The 14,169-nt window shown below is 41.6% G+C and overlaps 1 protein-coding gene across 1 annotated transcript; it reads right to left on the reverse strand.

Annotated features, from left to right (window-relative positions):
* Nucleotides 1-189: 189 nt before the first annotated feature.
* Nucleotides 190-8,109, reverse strand: ubxn6 (UBX domain protein 6). The gene is made up of 11 exons (XM_086224070.1): nucleotides 7,882-8,109; nucleotides 7,194-7,351; nucleotides 6,240-6,304; nucleotides 6,002-6,130; nucleotides 5,790-5,887; nucleotides 5,592-5,667; nucleotides 4,868-4,952; nucleotides 4,365-4,584; nucleotides 3,744-3,874; nucleotides 3,457-3,605; nucleotides 190-2,698 (listed from the first exon to the last, which is right to left on the reverse strand). The coding sequence occupies exons 1-11, from the start codon at nucleotides 7,962-7,964 to the stop codon at nucleotides 2,573-2,575; spliced, it is 1,320 nt and encodes a 439-aa protein (XP_086080196.1). The 5' UTR covers nucleotides 7,965-8,109; the 3' UTR covers nucleotides 190-2,572.
* Nucleotides 8,110-14,169: the final 6,060 nt, after the last annotated feature.

The raw sequence follows: 14,169 nt of genomic DNA on the forward strand, positions 1-14,169 counted from the left end.
AATGCAGTGCAAGCAATCTTTATTACAGGCAGCGCATAGAACAAAACATTTGAACGGATCAATGCTCATCTGTAAAAGGTAATCGAATGCCTGTGGCAGACAACGGGGTTTAAGTGAGGATCTTTTCTAATGCTGGGATTGAAACATTGAGCTAGTTTCCACACTTTGTTACAAGTTAGTTTTTGGGTGTACAATTTATATATAAAACATGTTTAAATACAATCCCGTGACTTTCTAGATGAATGCAGCTGTGTGGGATAGATTAGAGCAGTGAGAGGTAGTCTGTTGTCAATTCAACCACAAGCGGGAACTTTTTTCTACAGAAGAAGGTGCATTCTTCCCTTTTACTGACTTAACCAGTTGAATTCATGTGATGCAGAACCACTAGCAAACTATTAGCTACAATATTTTAGGGGAGAAGAATAGAAAAGCTCCTTTACGTCTATTCTATGTTAGATGTTTGTCACTGTAACTAGTTTGACAACCTACAAGGTAAAGAACACAGTTGTAACTTGTCTCATTAAGGCTTGGCACCTGAACAAAACTTTAATCACTCGTGACGTAATGTAGTGTGTCAGAGCAAACTGGTTGCTATTAAAAGGTCTTCAGTGGGCTGGCTGTGTTCTAAGGATTTTCATATTTTTCGACCATTTATTTTCGAAAAATGGACAACTTCTGTTTCAAGCTAATGTGTTTGATGCAAACAAAAACAAGACCAGGTAATTACAAACATCGAAACAGGAGTGAAAGAGGCATTCTAGTATCGCTGCCTTTAAGGAACACGCCAATGGTTTGGGGAATACACTTATTTTCCATCCTCCCCAGTTCCAGCTGGCTGGCTACCACTTTGCTTAGCACATTGAATGGTAGTTGATGAGCAGGTTAGCATGGCACAGTTGCATTCATATAACTGGCCGTGAATAACATTTACAAAAAAGAAACAAAGCTGTAATTTTAGAATCAGGCACGTGTAAAGCGACTTCTCTGGACATAAAAGGTCCATGCAGCAAAACCATTTGCTGACATGTGGAGGAGTGAGTGCTGCTCCTCATCATGGTGGACTGTAAGACAGGATAACTAGCATGACATCTGGACAAATTAAGATCTTGAACTTTATCAATTTAAATTTTATAGTTATGTTAACTTGACAATCAACCACTATTCGTTATACTAAGCAAACTGTGGGTCAGCTCGTCTCTGTAGGTCTCAGCTCCCTAATGAAATGGCATGATTAAGATAGATAAGAGTGGCCGTTTAACAACTGAAGGGTCGCTGGTTTGGTCCTCATTTCCCCGGTAACCTTGCTGAAGTGTCCTGAACAAGATAACGAACCCCTGATGATGAGTAGGTTGGCACTATGCAAAGCAGCCTCCGAATCAGAGTTTGAGGGTGAGTGGGTGAATGAGATGACATTGTAAAGTGCTTTGAGTAGCTATGGTAGAAAAGTGCTATGTAAAAATTAGTCCATTTACCCTCATGACTGTGGGGAGGATGGTTAAAAAATGTCTTTCATAAAAATTGGCATGTTCCTTGAAGAGATTTCTAGATAGTCCTGAACGTGCTGACATTTCTGTGTTATACGATCATAACATGGCTAACACTTGGGAAACTTTAGGATTCATGATGGGTTTGTGCTCAAAAGACGAGATAAAACTAAATAGAAACTAAATTACAGTTGAGGTTTTAAGAACTCGAAGCCACCAGGATAGTCATTTTTTACAAGAAGGGTGCAAGGCCGCCTGCTGCAGAACAGAGGGCAAACAGGAAACGGGAGCTTACGAGTGTTTACAGTAACAAAGCCAGATTCATATCACACAAGAATCAAACGAAACACAAACTCCACCTTAAGACTTGTCAAACAAAAACAAACAGCATTTCAAGTCATGCGTAGAACCAGCGCGCAGATGCCCGGCAGCTTTTAAAATCAAAGTAGCTGCGTGTCAAAACATACACAATTACAAATTTCACTTCACAAACTTGCCTTCTTTACCATTGAAATATCTGCTGCACTTGGTTGATCTCTGTGGTGGAAGCAAGGTGGTTTGTATACTTGAAAACCTGAACGTGCCATGCAGTGTCTGCCTTACCAGCCGACTGTTGTCACAAGGCTCTTATACTAGCCCAGAGGAGAGGAAAAAACAGTGCTTTATTGGCAACAGTGCTGCCACCATTTTGAACCGACTACAAGTGCAGAATAACAGATGAGAAGAAATTGTGGCGTCATGAAGATCCTTGACAAGTTACCGCATGTATATATCACTTGTGAGTTTTTCAGTCCAAGATGGCGAAGAATGCTGCACACCAATGTCGCGATGGAGCGATCAATTAGCTTTCACTTATTGTCAAAGCACGTTCTCAGTTGTTCCCTGGATTTACCCTCGAATCTGTTCATACCTGAACAGCATGTTTCTGAGATACGGTGGGGGTTTGAGGACACTCCACTAATCAAGCACATTAGCGTGAAGTTGCCCCTTATCTATCACTGCTCTGTCAGCTTTTGTAAAAATAAACATATTATTAGTCATTTGTGAGGGGCAGTTCCACTCCAGTGGGGTCAGCGGGGACGGTCTGCTCAGCTAAGAGTCGTAATTCGTTCCAAAAGCTCTGATTTGAGGAGGGCGGGGCTCGATCCCCCTGCAGCTGCAATATCTGCCTGAACGGCTGCGTCCCACGCAAAAGAGAGCAGAGCTGCAGGGACCTGAGGACAAACATACACATGTAGTTAGTTTGATAGATCACAAAATGTAGGCCTAGTCATCAATAGTTCCAGTATTAAGAAAAATATTCAATTAAAAACACCACGGGCAGTAATTTGTCAACAAATATCCCAGGGAAAGACCAAAAGATGACTACAGCAGTAACCAAAACAGAATTTTGGGGGGGCACTATTTTCAGCTGAGGATTGACACCTTGAGTATTAACAGCAGCAGAAAAAGCTCATTCCTTTCACCATTATTCAACCAACCCTCATTCAAAAGTGAAGAATTCAAACGCTACAGGAAAAACAACAACAAAAACAATATTGCTGCCACAGGAAGACGGCAATAGGAAAAAAGCATCCAGCTCAGACTCGGAATAGATACAAGATTTCATAAGATTTGACGAGATTTATTTATTTATTTTTTTAAATGCAGACGTGAATGTCGAGCAGCAGCTGCTACAGGCGCAAAAACATATCTGTACGATGTTTTGGAAGACAGAACATTTGAATTCTTTCCAGTGTTGAGTTCAGGATGAGTGAGTTAGAACAGGTTCAAAACATAAAAACACCAAGAAGTTCAATTCAGCGTCGCTTTTGGTATTTTTAAGAGATTTGACACAGAAAAGTTGGGAATAGCAAAATCATTGAGTCCACAAATGTTGGCCTCTCCAATTCATTTCAGCACTTAAGTGCATTCTTTTATTAGATAAGTTGCTTTGTGAACTTTGAAAGCAGAATTTTTGGTTTCTACTCACCAGGTTACACTCAGCCAGAGCAACTTCTTCTGACTCTTGTAGTTTCTGACCTCCAGGAGCAATGAGCTCAAAGGGCTGCCAGCCATCCACAAGGGATTCCCTTACAAACCTGAACAGCACAGGAAGCCGGTCCCAGGCATAAAAGGTCCCTACAGCCACACATCAGCTTTACTGAATCAACTTCCAAAAGACGCAACATTTACATCAATAAAATGAAAAAAATAGCTTTCTAGAAAAAAAAAGACACTAGGTTTCCTTGTTTACTCAGTACTTAATCAAAGGTTTACCTTGCAGCAGGTTTCCATCAGGCAGTCGGATCCTGAGAAGAGTGTAGTTGTATTTCCGTCTCTCCCTCTGCTCCTCTTTCTCCCTCATGGCCTTGGTACGCAGCATTGTGTTCTTCTCCACCAGGTCACTCCTGAACGCAAACATGAAAACACACACACACACACTTGCCTGGTTTCCTTTTTCCTGAATAGTTTCAGTATTAACAAAAAAAAAAAAAAAAGTCAATTAAAAACACCACAGGCAGTAATTTGTCAACATATCCCAGGGAAAGACCTAAAGATGACTACAACGGTAACCAAAACAGAATTTTAACGGCACTATTTTCAGTTGAGGATTGACACGTTGAGTATTAACAGCAGCAGAAAACTCATTCTTTTCACCATTATTCAACCAACTCTCCTTCAACAGTGAAGAATTCAAACGCTGCACTACAAACATGCGCATGCTTTAGCTGCCTTCACATGACAAAATACACCCTTTCTACACTGTGCAGAACTCAGAGCACATTGCTGTAGATCTAGCTTTCTAGGCATATTCAATACTGTGTTTATCACTGATTATGTTAGGAATGTAATGTCTAAAACTTAAGATGGGGTCTTCTGTAAACAAGCAGTGTGTACCGCTGCTGCTGCTCTTTCTTCAGTTCCTCTGCCGTAAGGTTGTAGAATTCTGGCGGTAGTTCAAAGCGAGTAGCATTGGTTGAGGGTCTGAACACTTGCGGTTGTCTGTCCAGCTGAGCTCTGACTGGTTCTCCCCGCTGGAGGCGATCCCTCCTCTCTTTCATCAGCTCCAGAGCATCAGGACTCTGCTCTGGCAACACCAAGAACTCCTCTTCCTCCTCTGATCTCCAGGAAAAAATAGGCAGATGAGAGAGGCAAAAATAATTGACCAGTGTACCCTGTTAATGAGGAGCTAGTTCATCAAAATTGCAGCAAGTCCACCAACAAAAGCCACCAATACCCTATTTTACAGTATCTCCATTGGTTACTGGCACATTTTAGCATGTATTTGAGGACATGTTAATGATTGCTTTAATTTCTCATGTTTTATGGCTTATACAAAGCCCTTTGTAACCTGTGTATAAAGTGCTATACAAATCAAGTTATAAAAAAAACCATCTTACCTTGACCTTCTACAGGCAGCAAAGTGCTTGTAAATCCCAGGGCCTGCAGGAACTCTCTACTGCCCTCCACACAATGTACTTTGTCCTTAAGTAGCATAAAAAATAGAATATATCATGTCTGTACCTTACAGTCTACCTTTTGTATGTTATTGTGTTCAATGAGACAGACGCAAAAGATGCTGCTAGCTCTAGCAGCCACAGATGTTTGCTACGAATATGGAATGTTTCAAAAGATAAACCATGAAAGTGTGGTTTATAGAACACAGCAATGACCTGAGGGCTGAATTCACTTCTAAACCACAGTCAGTATTTGTTCACACCCCTGATAATCAGATAAAGACGGTTCCCCTCTGTACAATGTGTCTCTAGCTCCATTTCATCATCTATGAGGACTGTATGAATACCTGACCTTGGTATTAATCCAACAGAAGCCGCGTGTCTAGAGCAAACTGCTCCATGTAAAAGATGTGTTGTTGAGCAAACTGCTCCATGTAAAAGACGTGTTGTTTCTGCAGCTGTGTGAGTATTTCATCATAAGTAGATGTAGCCTCTATTTACATGCCTTTTATTAGACTCAGATCTGGAGAAACTGTAGCTTTGACTAATTAGCTCTACACTGTGCCATTAAGAGAACACTAAGAAGAGAGAAACCAGTTCAATTAGTGCTGAGAAACAAAAGACAAATGTTGGACATGTTACTGAGAAACTCCTGTGTCATACACACCTGAAACACTTTGTTGCTGAGTTTTAGCTTCCTGTATTTCTCCTCTGTTGGATTCTTACATATATTTTCAACATACCTGTTGACAATATTTAAAAACCATGAATTACATGTATGAAATTATTTAAACCAGGCCAAAAGTCTCAGTTTAAGATGCATTTTGTCTTTCCAGATATCACTGACCATTACCAAGTCTCTTACTTGCTTATGATGTCCACTGCAGCCTTCACTTTCTCTCGGTCTTTGTTAAACGTGTGTATCATCATAACAGAAGCCTCCACTGCATCTTCTTCAAACCGCTGATGGTAAAAACAGTGCATGTTTTATCAACAGTGGAACATCATTCAATCCAATTTGGATTATACCACTTACAATGCTAAAAATGTCAAATGTGAGAATATCTGTAGACGTACCATAAAAATGGCTTCTTTAATGTGTACCTCCCTGTCAGTCTTGGTTAAAGTGGCGCCAGTTAGCGGGCAGGTGAAATATACTCCTGACACTGAGAGACAGGCAGGATCTTTCACTGGCACTTTGGATCCCTGGAGAGACATTGTCATTTACCAAGATTAAGACTGTGGACCAAAACTAATCTAACAACCGTGATAGTTGGCAAGTCTAAATTCAACCTAACATATCAATAAAACATACCTCTGCTGTGGCTGCCTTTTCTTTTTCAGCCAGTGCTGCAGCCTCGGCCTCCAGCTCTCTTTTAACTAAACGCAACCACAGAAAATCAATCTTACTGCACGTAAACATTTGTCTTCACAGAATTATCTGACCATTATTAATGAGCATATCCTATGTCATCTCAAACACCATGACAAAATCCACTATCGCTTTCTCATGTGATTGGATACTTGGAAATATATATGACAACACATAGATAGAAAAGCAAGTAACACACTATTCTTGAAATGCATGCAAACAAATAGCAAAGCAAGAAATCTCAACTCTTCATAGAGCTACTTAAAAACCCTGAGACCATCACATCCAGAGATATAATGATATAATGTCTTAGGGACAATGCCTATGAGTAAATAATAATAATTATGATGAGAAAAAAAAATCTCGAAAAAAAATTCTGTTTTGGTCTATTGTTATTTTTCTGCAGGAATAGTTTTTTTCAAGTGATCAGAATACGATCCTACAATTTATTCTGTATGTTTTTTTTTAAGTGAATATTTATGCTCCTTCCAAACCATTCAAATATCATAATTTTCAGTTCTTTCATGACATTTTCGTTTGTAGTCCAGGTTTACACATTCAATACTATTCAAAAGTGTCTGCTTTTTATATTTTTTAAAACAACATAATTGTATTTTCAGCTCTTTCAGCTAACAGATTTGATGTTTCATCCCCATCAGTAATTGAAAGTAATCAACTTTCTAGCAGCTCACAGCATTCAAATTACATGGTCTACAAGAAATGCTTTACCGAGTTTTCCAAGCAATTTACAGTTGAAGACCACAAATGTACGGTTATAAATTTTTTTTTTTAAATTGAAATTAAAATACTACTAGGTTGGAGTAATTTTACTTTGGATATGCCTCGTCTCACTGATGAGTGATTTTTGGAGAGGGTGACCGTGTGAGTGTGCTTCACCCTGGTTCCTGATCGCGTCCTGGGAGGTGTGCACCTTCGGCCGGTGCTGCTGCTCTATCCTGGCAAGGGCGGCGGCTCCTGCCCGCTGGGCTCCTTCACTGGGAGCATGGCGGTTCTGCTTGGATCCAGAGCTGCTCTGCGGCACCCCGACCACAGCTCTGTTGTGTGAGAGACGATTGAGAGAAAGTATGTTATGACTTCAGATTCGGACGCTAAAACGTCCATGAGCACCCACACACGTTCAGTAAAAAATGCAGCGTCTAGCTGGCTAAGTTTTAATGCCACAAACGGCAGTGACACAGCAACTCTTTTTTTTTTTTTTTCCAAGGGGGCAGTTAGGTGGCTTGTCTAACAATCCAAAACAAGTCACCGTAAGTTACTTAGATCATTATCGCTCGCTAAATAAGCTTCTTCAGGGATTAACGGTTAGCAACCCCGAAATTAGAAGTCCACGCCTCCTTCCGAGATAAATGGATATTATATAATACGTCTGTTAACGGTGAGCTAACCCTTAACATTATCTGACACAGTCAAATACAACTTTAATCATAAATGTTGTTCTACAACCTAGAAATCTGACAGAACAGAAGCAGTTTGTTAGCTCAACTCGGAAAACGTCTGACAGCTATCAACAGCTAATTTCTATGTTATTATTGTACATTAACAACTGAGAAATGCTGCTATTTGCCTTGTCTCTTCGGTTAACTTCTTCCCAGGTCCCGCTGATTTAAATTTGATGTCCTTTTTAATATCGTCGAAAAATTTCTTCATTTTCTTCAGCGGTCAGTTAAACAACTCTGAATGCAAAAACATAAACAGATGAAGAACACCTAGCTAGCCTCTGCTAGGAGGAGTCGGAGAGTTCTTCTTCTGCGTTTTTCTTCTTCTTCTTCCTCTTTTAATTTGCTCGACTCAAAGCTTTTGCGGCGCATTGCCGCCCTCTGTTGTTCTTCATATTCTTCTGTCTTTTAGTGACAGTTGGCAAACAACTTTTCTATACATTGCCGCCACCTTCTGGACTAGAATGATAAGCGCAGGAACCTTAATGAGTTGAACTTCCACTCCTGTTCTCAGCATTGTGGGAGCTCGTTGCCTGGAATCTGAATTCATACTTGTTAATGCATTATTCCTATTAACACTTTACTTGGTTTAGCTTTCTCTGTCTTGAGAAAGAAGTTTGTTGAGAGCAAATGAGCCAACAGCTCCACTTTATTTTATTTACCACTAGATTATCAATGGATCTTCTATTTGACACTAAATTTAATTCTGGTATGACAAAAGCTACTCCTTTTCTACTGTGCTTGACTTTGTTGTTCATCCATCCATCCATTTTCTACACTACTTATCCTGTTACGGGGGGCTGGAGCCTATCTCAGCTGACATTGGGCGGGGCACACCCTGGACAGGTTGCCAATCTGTCGCAGGGCCATCAGAAGCAGTTCAGCATCTTGCTCAAGGACACGCAGACATGGTCACCAGGGGAAGTGAGAATCCAACCAGTGACCCTTTGGTGGCTAGACGGCCACTCTACCTCCAAGCCATCCCTCCTTCCATACTTTGTTTTTCATATCAACAATACTTCTTACTTATATTGCTAAGATTGTTTCACATACAATATTTTTGATTTTCCTGGAGATATCTCTCCAGATTGCTTAATGCATTATTTGGAACTGTCACTGAAAACCTCAAATGTCATGAGTTTCTGTATTACTCTTCTTGCAGTGCTTCTGTATTTCTTGTATTTCTTTGTATTTCTTCATCACACCTTTTAACTTCAGTGCTCAAATTTTCAGTGCTGTGTAATTTAACAAAGATTTGCACGGGTAATTCTGATTTCCCATTAGAGTATATTATTTGGCTCTTATTATTTTTCATTATTGGTAATCCATAAGGGGGTGGTGCAGGGGTTAGCACTGTCGCCTCACAGCAAGAAGGTTCCAGGTCCAAGCTTGGGGACGGGGTCTTTCTGTGTGGAGTTTGCATGTTCACTTAAGAGTCTGCTGCAGTTCTTAATGCACCCTCAACACCATGTGCTTGCAAACAGTTTTAGGCCAATGACTTGCATGGATAGGTAGGCCATTGGCCCCTATAGTCTCTATATAGACTGTGGTACTCAAAAATGGAGAATCAGCGGCATGTATGGCGTATGTATTGACATTAATGGCTCTTCTCTGACTCATATACCAGTGTTTGGTATCTGCACCACATATCCAGTTTCCGCAAGCATCAGGATTATGTCTAGAGAACAATGTACATGTGCATGTGAACCAGGGAGGACTTCCTGTGGTGGCATGGCATGTAGGAAAACACATCAAGCTCAGCCAAACTTGGTTAAAACATGAGAGCACAGAAAAGCTTCACACCGGTTCAGCTGATGACAATGTGATGCACACGAATTAATGGACGAAGGGCAGAGAAAAGGACGACTCTGGTGCTAAATGGACATGTTACAACTGCAGCCAGAGAGGACATAAAGCCTGCGAAGGCAGTGCTTCTGGTGAGTGCAAAGACAAGGGACAGTGGCACAGTTTTTGCAAGAGCTCCACACACAAAAGTCTCAAACTGCCAAAGAAAAAGAAAAGATGAAGTGAAACAAGCAGCAGATGAAGAGGACCACATATTTAAATTCAAAGTAAACCACATGAACACTTTGATGAGACCTTCAAGCCTAAAACACACGTCCTGGAGTTGGCTTATGGAATGAGGGCTACTGGAATCGTGCTGAAGAGGGGTACTGCAGAGGCTCACCTGAGAAACAGTAAGAGGTGAAAGTGACACTAACCGAGGCACTGTACGTCCCATCATTTCCTCAGGACATCTTCTCAAGTCAGTAACATGCACAGTGTCATGCAACATAATATACAAATATCGATTACTTCAGACGAGGTGTATGGAGGCATTTTATAGTTTAAGTATTTTTTGTACATTTAAAAGTCGGTGACCATTCACTTCCCTTGTTCAAGAGAGTACTGCAGAGCCTTTTTTTGTATTAAACTGTTTAGTTGACTAAAAAGTTTCACCTGACATTCCATCAGCATGAGGATGAGTAGATGATGACTGAATTTTCATTTCTGGGTTAACGATCCCTTTATGCTTACCATGAAACAAACTCCCACTCTGGGAGTTTCTGACCTTGCAAAACCTTTTGTGCAGGCCATGGATGAAGGTGATGGCTGTGTGACATCAGTAATTACCTGGAAAATGGCGATAAAGGCCTCTCCTGTCTAAACTTGATCCAGTGGCTCAAGGTTAACAGAAATGTTAGAGAGCAGTAGCCACTGCTGAGAAGGCCATCATTGCCTCATGTGACTTTGTGGGCTATTCTTTTCTGACTGTTTCGGTTCCCCAAAGTCACCAAAATCTTCGTGGAGCAGATTCTTGCCAGATACATGAAAGATACAGTTCTGCCTTAAGAGACGGGGACACTGGCCGACCATGCACAGAATTGAGCAGTCACATAAAGTCACTCTATCTGGTCCTCTTCTTTCTCATTAAGAAGAATGTGAAGTTGTGGAAGGTAAAAGTTTCACCATAAATACTGACAGCAGTGGTGTTGTGCATGATTTTGGCTCACTCTGGAAAGTCAATACCTGAACATTCCTGAAATCTGCCTTATCCCACATTCTGACAAAGTATCTTCTGTCCTTTCAGTCTCCTTGTTAGCATTAGCTGTTGGAGATTGTATGTGTTCAGCACACATACAATCCTCTAACCTAGTTTCACGTGCCAACACCAAGGGCGGACGAAGCTACTGGAGCAGCTTCCTGTCTGCCCACTCCTTCCACACACTCTCATACGCTCAGCTCTCTGCCCAACTCCATTGTTGAACTGCAGACACTATCTAACTCTGCAGAACATTCCCTATGGCATTGGGAACAATGTGCATTGAGGAAGGGTGTGTGATGGGGCCCAAATGATTAACCCTGCCTGCCGGGGGCCCTGTTGCCTACCTACACTATATTGACCAATGTGTTAGACCATCTGTCAAAAGGGAAAATGTTTGACCTGATAACACAAAATTGGTTCACAAAGGGCTTCACCAGCTCAGCTCAGGATTTCTGTAATAACTGCATGATTTGTGCAACACACAACTCTGGCAAAGAAGTAAAAATCACTCAACAACCCCCATCAACCAGACCTTTTGATCACCTAATGATTCCAATGAAGTGACCCCCACCAAAGGGAAAATATACTTTTTAGTAATGGTAGACATGTGGGTCTACGTGGGTGGAAGCATTTCCTGCAAAACTCTAAAATGTTTCTGATATTGCAAAAACACTGCTCACAGAAATTGTTCCTCACTGGGGCATTCCAGCAAAAAATCTCCAGCGGTAATGGGTCCCAGTTTGTGAATGAAGCTCCATGACAAGTCACTGAGTTTACGGGCAACTATGTGGGACAGCACTCTACTTACCATCCATTGTCAGGAGGTGTAGAGGAAAGTGAAAGCGGAATGTTAAAACAAAAACGAACTCTCGTAATGTTTTGAAAGCACAGGGCTATCTTGTATAAAAGCACTGCCTATTGTCCTGATGTATATGAGTTCAGAAAAAGGACACAAACTAATCTAAATCCCTGTGAGTGTCTCTTTGCAGCTCACCATCATGTGGGAGTGAACCCATCAGCAACAACACTCCTGAGCACATTATGTCAAGGTGCTATGTTGACTTATTGCATTAAATTTTTCTACTGTTCTGTCTGGTAGAGGGTAGATTGCAGATTGCAGGTACATTTCTAGGACTGCTTTCTTTCATTTACGCAACATTGCTAAGATCAGACACATCCTGTCTCAAAAAGATGCAGAAAAATTAGTCCATGCCTTTGTCACTTCCAGGCTGGATTACTGCAATTCCCTCCTACCAGGCTGCACCAGTAGGTCCCTAAAGACTCTCCAGCTGGTCCAAAACACTCCTGCCAGCGTGTTGACGAGAACTCTTAGAAGAGACCAGGTCTCTCCTATACAGACCTCTCTGCATTGGCTTCCTGTCAAATTCAGAATAGAATTTTAAATTCTCCTTCTAACATACAAAGTCCTCAACAATAAGGCACCTTCATATTTGACAGAGCTCATAGTCCCCTATTATCCAGCTAGAACCCTTCGCTCCCAGGATGCGGGGTTATTGGTGGTTCCTAGAGTTCTAAAAGTAGAATGGGAGCCAGAGCCTTCAGCTATCAGGCTCCCCTCCTGTGGAACCGTCTCCCACTTTCGGTCCAGGACCCAGACCCCCTCTCTACCTTTAAGAGCAGACTTAAGACCTTCCTTTTTGATCAGGCTTATAGTTGGTCTGCTTAGGCTGGCCCTTAGATATGCTGCTATAGGCTTAGGCTGCTGGGGGATCTCCCATGGTGCACTGGGCTTCTCTCTACTCCTGTCTGTCCGCCTATATTTGTCATACATAAATCATACTCATACATATTACTAACTCGTCTTCTTCTCCAGGGCCCTCCCCTCATCCCAGATCCTGGGTGCTGCTGGAGGAGGCTGCAGACCTGAAGAGGCTCAAGCAGCCACCCATAGCTCCACCTGCTCACGTCCCTGTCTGTCCATCAGTCTCTTCCTTTTCTCTCTCTCTTTATCTCTGTCCCTCTCTTTCCTTCTGCATATCTGTCTTCCTCCATTATCTGTCTTTGTCTCTGTCCCCCTCTCCTGCTCTCTTTTCCCCCAACCAGTCAAAGCAGAAGGCCGTCCCCATTGAGCCTGGATCTGCTCAATGTTCCTGCCTGTTAAAAGGAAGGTTTTCATCACCGCTGTTGCAGAACGTGCTGCTGATGGAGAATTGTTGGGTGTAAATTCATTGAAGGAGTTTGGTACTGGACCTGCTCTACCTGTAAAGTGTCAGGAAATAACTTTTGTTGGGATTTGGCGCTATAGAAATAAAACTGACTTGACTTGACTTGACTAATCGCATGGTTGTCCATAGTTAACTCATGATTAATCACATATTTTTTATCTGCTCTAAATCTACCTTAAGCTGATATTTTTTTTAGTCTTTTAATTAACCATATCAACATGGGAGTAGGCAAATAGTTGCTTTCTGCAAATGCAGCATGTTTATTGGTGTTGGTGCAATGTTCTGTCCAGAAGTACAAACAAAACAAAAGATCCATCCATCCATTTTCTCCCTCTTATCCTGTTAAGGGTCACGGGCGGTGGAGCCTATCACAGCGGCTTTTGGGTGAGAGGCAGGGTTCACCCTGGACAGGTCACCAGTCCATCGCAGGGCCAACACATAGAGACAGACAACCATTCACACTCACAGTCACACCTACAGTCAATTTAAAGTGTCCCCAATTGCATGTCTGCATGGGAGGAAGCTGGAGTACCTGGAGAGAATCCACGCAGGCACAGGGAGAACATGCAGACTCCAGAGATCCCATGCTCCAGCCAGGGCTCGAACCTGGAACCTTCATGCTGTGAGGCTAACCACTGCACCACCGTGCTGCCCCAAAACAAAAGATGTACAGGGTAAAAAAAAAAAAAAATTAAACTCAAGCCCAACAAATATAGTAATGATTACTAGTACTAACTGAAGTACTTGAACTATAAGCCATGAACAGAAGAACTTACTGCTCCTACTCCGGTGGAAACTAAATTCAGCTTTACAGTGTATGCATATCACTTTTTTCCTGTCGAGACTGCTATCAGGCAGGACTTTGAAGTTGAACTTTCCATTTAAAACTGACGTATTCTTTTCCATGTTAGTCCTACCTTAACGCTCATCTGCCTTTTGTTTACAAGATACAACCGGATGCATTTCGCGTGTTTGACGAGTGATACGTTCACTACTGGCTTCCCGCGAACTACGGCATGGTCAAAGGGTCAAAAAGCACCGTGCGCGTTAATCACGATAAAAAAAAATATTCATCAGCTATCAGCTATTACCGCGTATACACTAATAAATATATATATATATATATATATATATATATATATATATATATATATATACACACACACACACACATACATACAAGA

This window comes from Aulostomus chinensis, chromosome 14 (assembly GCF_037954235.1).
Source record: "Aulostomus chinensis isolate RoL2024-O1b breed Wild chromosome 14, RoL_Achi_v1.0, whole genome shotgun sequence".
Lineage (NCBI taxonomy): Eukaryota > Metazoa > Chordata > Actinopteri > Syngnathiformes > Aulostomidae > Aulostomus > Aulostomus chinensis.

What these genes read in the sequence shown, in the direction of transcription:
- ubxn6 (XM_086224070.1), bottom strand. Translation starts at nt 7,964, where the DNA reads ATGAAGAAATTTTTCGACGATATTAAAAAGGACATCAAATTTAAATCA. An exon ending in GCTGCCTGTAGAAGGTCAAG is followed by an intron (nt 4,585 to 4,867) that starts GTAAGATGGTTT and finishes CCTGGAGATCAG; the next exon opens with AGGAGGAAGAGGAGTTCTTG. An exon ending in TGATGGAAACCTGCTGCAAG is followed by an intron (nt 3,606 to 3,743) that starts GTAAACCTTTGA and finishes GTGTGGCTGTAG; the next exon opens with GGACCTTTTATGCCTGGGAC.